The 8,330-nt window shown below is 33.9% G+C and overlaps 1 protein-coding gene and 1 long non-coding RNA gene across 2 annotated transcripts in view; both read right to left on the reverse strand.

The window, feature by feature from the left end:
* The window catches only part of LOC108535672 (uncharacterized), a 55,498-nt gene extending 48,549 nt beyond the window's left edge, over nt 1–6,949 (reverse strand). The window contains exon 1 of the long non-coding RNA XR_001887290.1: nt 6,890–6,949. This is a non-coding gene — a long non-coding RNA (uncharacterized LOC108535672). The remainder of the gene's footprint in view (nt 1–6,889) is intronic.
* A 781-nt stretch (nt 6,950–7,730) lies between these two features.
* The window catches only part of TRDN (triadin), a 133,032-nt gene continuing 132,432 nt past the window's right edge, over nt 7,731–8,330 (reverse strand). The window contains 2 exon segments of the mRNA XM_017881786.1: nt 7,731–7,750; nt 7,833–7,892. Of these exon segments, the coding sequence (XP_017737275.1) occupies nt 7,731–7,750; nt 7,833–7,892 (80 nt within the window).

Raw genomic sequence — 8,330 nt, forward strand, 5'->3', positions numbered from 1 at the left:
GTTGGAAAATCTCTTATTCTCAAAGGTGTAAACAACTATTGTCTTACATAAGTTCCATGATTATAAAACACTTGAAAATATACTCTGTTTCCCTCAAAACCCTTCAAACATAGCCAGTCAAGCTGCCATCATCGGAACTCAGATTTGCAACTTAACCTGTTGCAGAACAAAAAGCTAACTTGAAAGGAATCTACTATTGCCTTATAATTGTGAAGCCTCACTAAGTCACGGCTGGGGATTACTGATTAAACCAGGTTTAATTTGTACTAGATTTCCCATTTTTCACTTATCTGAATGAACTTTTAAAAATTTTATCTGGAATATAAAATAATATAACTGCCCCAATATCACTCAAAAGTGTGTGAATTATCTATATTTTATAACTTGATCGTAACTACTGGATTACTATCAAATATCCTGAAAAAAATTATCTAGATTTCAGTGTCTAACAATACCAATCGGACGCATTTGTTAAATCTTGCCCAAACACATGTTTGCAAAACCCCAGAGAAAAGATAACTTTCTAAAACCAAGTGCTTTTCAAATAAGGAGAAAGATGTGGGTGATCAGAAATAAAAAGCTATAATCTTCTCAATACACAAGTCTAGAAAATGGAAGGATGTTCTTTTAAACTAAAACTTAACATGAATACATATGAAAGATACTATATATTATTTTGTACAGTTATAAATGTACACATAAATATTTCAAATAGGTTTCTTTTAGTTACATGTAAATGTAGAAATTTAAGTGATCTATAGTCTGCCATATATATTATTTTGAGCTAGAACAACTTGTTACAAAAGATTCAAAAGTAAAATAGATGATATTCTAATGCCTGGTAGACAATAACATTTAATGATATATTCAAAGCAATAAGCTTCTGTAAAAGACTCTTTGCAATTTCTCAATGACAAAAGCAGATTTTGTAGAGAGAAAGCAGATAGCCAAAGGTTTTAGTTTGTGCAGAATTTAATATTATTTGCCCCATACAGTAATTGAAAATACTCTATGGAAATAGATATGAATGTATCCCTCAAAACAGCACAAATTCTTTACGAGTTCTATACTAGACGAATCTTACCTGATCAGTTCATCACCACAAAGATGTTTCAGTGTAAAGCTCTAATGGCATATTGTAAATGAATGATCCTTAAAGAGCTTTGCTAAAATACATTTCACAAACTTTCCTCAGTAAGCACAAAAGACATTTTGGATACATCTTTTTCTAAAATTGAGGCTTTTATCTCAGAATGTATTTATTATTGGAGTTTTAGTTTTATCACCAGAGCCATCTAATCATATATTGTATATCTTACAAATGCATGCCTCTCTTTTAAGGCAATCTGCATAGAATCCTAGTCATGATTTGAAAACATCAACTTTTAAAATATCAGAGCACCTGTGGTATTATTTCCAAAAATAAAAGAATATTTTTCACCACATACTCATCAAACTATGATTTCTCAATTATCTTTTCGATTTCTGCTTATATATTCTGTCCCTCTGAGCATCAATCTCCTATATTCTGTTTATGTACATCGGACACTAGATTGAACTATTAAAGCAAACCTAGACAAAACACAAAACACTTTACTCCTCATACAGCCATAATCCTTCCCCCTTCCCCGCAAAATCTCCACCTCGGTCTCCATTTTTGCACTTCCCATTCCAACCTGGCTTTATCCTTTCACCCCGCCGACTGCCCTTGTGTCTTCTGCCCTCGTAAAACAAACTGTAAGTGACATTCACAAAGTTGATAACTTTTTGCTTTTTGTAACATCCATTTCTGAAACATCTGTAATACCAAGCTCTTAACTTTTCCTTTCATTTCTCTGGCAATTCCTTTCAGCCTCTCTTGCTTTATTTTCCACTATTGAATTTGTACGTGTTGCACTTCCCCAGGTCTTGATCCTGGATTCTATTCCCTTTTTCTTTTGACACGTCTCTTTTTAATCTCGTCTATTCCAAGAGCACTAACTATAATCTATAAAGATTGCTATATTTAAAACTTCAACTCAATTTCTTCCATTACACTTTTAATAAAATCCAAACACCCATACATGTTCCTTCCTATTCTGACTCCTAATACAAACCACTCTCTCCTTCCCCGACACATGGTGTATATATATATACATCACACAATGATACAGGAATCAATGGCTGAGTCTTTTCAATACATCAGATCTCAATTTAAATGTTGTCTCTCAGAGAGGCCTGCTCTAATAACCTTATCTATTTAAATAGCTTCCCACCCCAACGCATTATTTTCAATCATTGCCTTAAATTTATTTTCTCCACGGCCCTTACTCAGAGTTCAACTTATGAACATTTTGTCTTTATTCACTGTGTGCCTCACTTGTCAAACTGTAAGCTCCATTGGGGCAGATCTTGTCTGTTTATCCACTTCTGTGTATTCAGCACCTAGTACAAACTTGGCATATAGTAGGCATTTTTTTAAATATTCCCTTCAAGATGCATGCACGAATGAATGAACAAATCCATTCTTTTCTAGTAGCTTATTTCAGAAAAGCTATGTGGCTTTTAATATCCTTCTTGTAATTTATAGTTCTATACATGTAATTCCTGAAAAAAAAATCCTATTGTAAAGTGTGATAATTAAATATGATTTTATACCATTATCAACAGTTATTTTGTCAAAATTATTTTCACAGTTAATAAGTTTATAAACATATAAGATAATGACAAATTTAACTCCAAAAAGTTTACAATTGTAACTATGAAAAGGCCAACCCAACAGCAATGGGTCATCTTAGCTTTGGCCTGTTTCTCTTATGTGTCTATATGTTTTGCCCAGGTTATAATTGTTTTGTTATGAGACAAGTCAACATGTTAATTGTTCAAATATTATAATCTAATCAAGTAGGTGAAACGTTATTTCTTCAAAAATATCACCTTGTGGTGGGACAGAGAAAGAACATCCATGCTTCTTTTATCTACAGTGAAGGTGAACAGTAACATAAACTTCAGGTAAGTGTGACTTGTGAACACTTGGAATTGCCAAATTTGATCATGTTGCTTAGTTGTATCATCCTTTTCATCTTTTGGGGGAACTCCAAGATAGGTTTCATCACTATAAAGTGTAGGCCTTCAAAAACCGTCTCTTGCCGTCTCTTGCTGTATGAATTGTATCATCTTGGACATTTCTGAAAGGATCGTTTTTATAGATACTGTTGATAGCTTCTTTCAACTTCCATTTCACCCCCACTTCCACTTGGGAGAATTGGAATGCATCTTACAGACTCACTTGCAGCCAGAGTTCTGGAGACATAACAAGTTCCACCAGACTGAAAGCAGAAATGGTTTGGCAGAGCAGATGAATGATTTGGCAAGTGAAGATGTTAGTAATTTGCTGAGGCCTGCCTCCACATTTCCAGGATCCAGTCTTCATGGGTGTGAGGAGACAGTGCTAGTGAACAAAGCAGTCTCCTAACCTATTGATCTACCCTGATGCTTCATCATCCAAATTTTGACTATTTGATTTCAATTCTTTTAGTCTTTCAATAACATTGGAGGTACTCAGTTCCCAGTATGAAATGTCTTCTAGTAGAACTAACTACAGTGTTTAGTGTTTCTAGCACTGAAGTCCTATATAAACCTAGAGAGATGCTTTTAAAGTCTTTATTTCTTTCATTGATTTTTTTCATTGTATTTCTTTAAGTGAAAATGTACCTTATAACTTTGCAAAAATATCGAGATGATTTTTTTAAAATTTTACATCATGTTTTAAGTGGCAGGTATTTATTTTTTATTTTACCATGGATGATTTCAAATGTACACTAAATAAAAGAGTGTTATAATTAACCCCAATGTGCCAATTGCTCAGTTTCAACCCTTATTAATTAATGGGCTGGCAATTTTGTATCATATAAAGCCCACCCATCCACATCTTCCCCAGAGATCACTGCCAAAGTGTGATTTACCAGTGTCATACGGTAGAAGCCCATTTATCACTGAGTAGAGTTTAAGCCTTAGGTTTGTTGTGCCAGCGTAACAATAAAATATAAGGAGAAAAAAATAAAATAGCATATAACTAAATGTGTGTATGTTATAATATAAATAATATTAACATTAACATAAATATAATAAAATATCACAATAACACTCAAATATTAAATAAGCATGTAGGCATATCTTATGCCTTATAAATCTGTTACTATTTGGGGCCACAGTAGTGAGATCATATGCTCTGCCATATTCCTCTATTTTAGGAAGAAATGAAATATTTTCCCCAGCTCTTCAAGATTTCAGGTTATTCTCAATTTCTCTCATTATCTCTATAAAATTTTACTACTTTCATAATAAGCTTAAAACTTGCTGTTTGTAAACCAGATTGCTGTCACATGAAAATGTAAAGAATTATTAAACCCTAAAAAGAAACGAGTTAAAAACTAGCACTAACTGAAACTCAATCTCTCTGTCTCTCTCTCTTTCACACACACACACACACACACACACACACACACATGCGCACACTATTTTGAGTATTTGGGGGTTAAGGGATTGTAAACAAACTGTGCATATTTTTTATCAGGCAGTTGAACTGATTTGGAAAAACCAATGGAATTTTGTGTAATCAAAAGTGAAAATGTTAAGCATACAAACAGAAAACTGGTTCCAAGTAGAACAAACTTGTTTTGCAATGCTAACTGAGTAGTCCTGCCCAGATGTGCTGAGCCATTACCCTAGTTTGGTCTCTGCTGCTTCGGTGGCTGAGCACTGTCCTTGTAGGAAGTGATATTGGCATAATCAGTTCTCTTGCCAGTGGCTCACAACCTCACTTTGACATGACTGCTGGGCTAGTAACACAGGTCTCCCAGTGGCAGGGGAGTATCAGATTTTCCCATGAACCATTGCACATCAAAATGTTTCGTCATTTCCTTCAAAAAGCTAAAACCAAGCCAAATACACACACACATACACACACGCATGAGCGCGCGCGCACACACACACACACACAATCATTGAGTTTTGCCAAAAACATGTTTTCAGATTTTGCATTTGCATGCATATGAAGAATGCTTGAAAATTACACCTCAAAATGTTCTTCTGCAACTCTTTTAGTAAAATCGATAGCAAGGAAGAAGTATCTCGGTTTATCTTTAACCCTCAATCATGTAATTTTCACAGATCCACTGCACTAAGCAAGCAGTTTCTCAGTATCTTCACAGAGTCGGAACTGTTTTTCCCTTCTTATGATAGAATATATATTTCATCAGAAAATAAGAAAGCTTTAAAAGAAAATGAGTGAATATTTAATAGAACAACAGACTACAATAATAAATCCTTAATAATGGAAACTTGGATGCAAAGGAATGGGCAATCAACTCTTGCACACACAGAATGTCTGGCTGATCCTTCCTGCTCATTTCATGAGCTGTTTAATCATACAATTCTTAACATTTTACATTTTTTTCTACCCCATTTATAGCATGATATCAGATATTTTTAGGCATTTCTATTGGCTGCTTGCTAATCATAATCTTTATATAGTTGACATCCTATTCTCTTCTTTTTAGGGTTCTCACCACCATCATATTTTCCACATACACTATTACTACCTAGAAAGGGAAAGATTTTCACTAAAATACCATCTAACCCAGCCTGCCCTCCCCACACGGTTCCCCACCCTGAAGTTTTCAATCTTCTTCGTTTAAGCTTACCTACCACCTCATTTTCTAGGGTAAAATTTTCAGCTTACTATTACACAGGAAAGATCTGGAAATCTCATTTACTTTAAGTTCTTAATAGCTGAGAGGAATTAGGTTTTTACCCCATATACACAAGCCTTGTCTTTTCCATGTAAACTTAAGCCTAACCTGAATAGAAGCCAATATTCATGTTTGAACAAGAATAGAAATAGAACAAAATTTAAAGCAAAAATTGAAACTGTCAAATAGTTGAATAACCTTATTTCTTAATAGGGTGCATTATTCTCTCTCAGCTTCTTATCTTTGCAATGTGCTATTGTTATTACTATGTATCTCTTCTCAAGTTCATTGTATCTTGACCAATGTGGCCCTCACCCTGATTAAACTTTAATAGGTTTCTTTCTGACTTTCAGTGGCTCCTGATCTCCCTTTTCTTAGAGCATTTACTTCAGAAAACTGGAAAACTTGTCATTGTAAACTCTTTCTCGGCTCTGTTGAGATATAAATTTTTTTTTTTTTTTTTTTTTTTTTGGTAAGAGGATGAGGAGACAGGGTCTCCCTCTGTCATCCAGGCTGGAGTGCAGTAATGCAATTAGGGTGCTCACTACAGCCTCAACCTCCTGGTCTCAAGCAATGTTCCTGTCTTGGCCACTCGAGTAGCTGGGACATTTACAAGCCACTTTCCAGTTTCACAACCCATAAAGCCTTTCTCAAGGAACTGAGAGCCATCCCTCTGAAATGTAATCACCAAGAAAGATAGTGCCCCATCTCTCAGTTTCTGTGGAAGAGTAGGAGCCTAACTTCCTTGGACTCCTTGCTCCATGTTGTGAAACTGCTTCCTGTCATGGAGATATAAAAGTGAAAGTTTATGTTTTGAGGGAGAAAGGCCAACATGCAAAAACAGATGTCCTGTGATTCCCCATACCAACCATTACAAACACTCCTGCGATTTTGTTTTGTTTTGTTTTGTTTTGTTTGTTTGTTTGTTTTAGTGGAATTGAGTTCAGGCTCAGTTCCAGTCTCCCTCCTATTGCAATAGCCTTGAATAAAGTCTCCTTTGCCTGTTTAACTTTCTCTAATGCAAGTTTTGCATTGACCTTCACTTTTTGGGTAGATATAAGTAACTGTATACACTTTGTGTATGTTGCATGAGGAGTCTTTCATGAAGTAAACATCCTGAACATAATCCATCTAAGGAAACAAAGAAAGTGCAATACCTTTTTTTTCCACATCAACGGCAGTTTCCTTCTCACTTTTCTTTTGACATCTTTTCTGCTGGTAAAATAAGAAAAGTATAAGCCTTTACCTGTTTAACTTGCATATATTATAGGCCATGCATGACTGCCAGGGAGGCATCTAATTTATCTTGCATAGAGGAATGCTAAATCAGCCATAAGTCATGTCAAATATGAATAAGGTAGCACTTTCGTAACACACTAGTGGCTTAGGTATAATTTCTCTTCAGGAAACGGAATTTTTTCTTTTTTTTTTTGCCAAAGGCAAAATTATTTAATAACAGTAAAACATTAAATGGCATTATTAATTATGGTATTATTTAACAGCTTTCCTAACATATATTAAAAAGAATATATCGAATGTTCTCTGAACTATGAGGTCACCAGAACCATGTCAAAAGTTCTGAAATCTCTGAAGTTCACTTAGGACATCAGATGAATTATTTGGAAAAAACCAATTTAAAAAAACATATATATGTGTGTGTGTGTGTGTGTGTGTGTGTGTGTGTGTGTGTGTAAAACAAACCAATCAAGTATTCAAATATTTTCTGCCCTCTACATAAAATGACTTGATCTTTTGGTGGACTTTTAAAATTAAACTGAATTATTTAAATAGTAACTGTCATATTCACATATATAGTAAGTAAAGTAGTGAATTAGAGAGATATTAAGCAACTGCTCTTAAGAAAGAAAAAAAATCACAGTAGTAATTTTCAAAAAAGTGTTTAGGCTTGAATTCTTTTTTAAAAAAAATTGACAATTTTAATTTTATTTGAATATTAGACATGTTAAGAGTGTTCATTAATATACAATGACACTGTATTTAATTAAGAGAATTTTTTCCTAGAAAAATAAAAGATTTACCAGTAGTATTATGCATGGACACTAATTGATTTATGTGGTACACAGTTTTTAAATTTCCTACCTTTCTTTTTTGTTTCAGGAGTAACTTTCTTCTCAGCCTTCTTCTTTTCTCCTTCTTTTTCTAGAGAAGAAATTTAAAATATTTGCTTTAGGGAAATTTAGTATGAAAGCAAAACCAAGGTTGAAATGAGGGATTTTTGTTAAGTCAGTTCTGCTTCCAGCTAGCTTTGTTACTGAGCAAGTAGTTTAATCCCACTAAGCCTTGTTTTCCTCATTTATCAAATAATAGTACCTCCCTCAAAGTTAATGTTTACAAAACACTCTGTAAAGTGCCTGGCTCACAGAAAATGCTTAACATTGTAGACTACTAATACTGTTTACAAATAATGAACAAGATAGTTTGAACTTTCTGAACCAGACAATTGTTTATCTAGTGATTAAAAATATTGATATATAAAATTAAAATATATTTCCTGGAAAATATACTACAGATAAACTAAAAGAATTACTTTTTGTTTTCTTTTAATACATTCAATTTCATTAGAAATAATATATTAGG

This window comes from Rhinopithecus bieti, unplaced genomic scaffold (assembly GCF_001698545.2).
Source record: "Rhinopithecus bieti isolate Rb0 unplaced genomic scaffold, ASM169854v2 scaffold_1060, whole genome shotgun sequence".
In the NCBI taxonomy this organism is placed as follows: domain Eukaryota; kingdom Metazoa; phylum Chordata; class Mammalia; order Primates; family Cercopithecidae; genus Rhinopithecus; species Rhinopithecus bieti.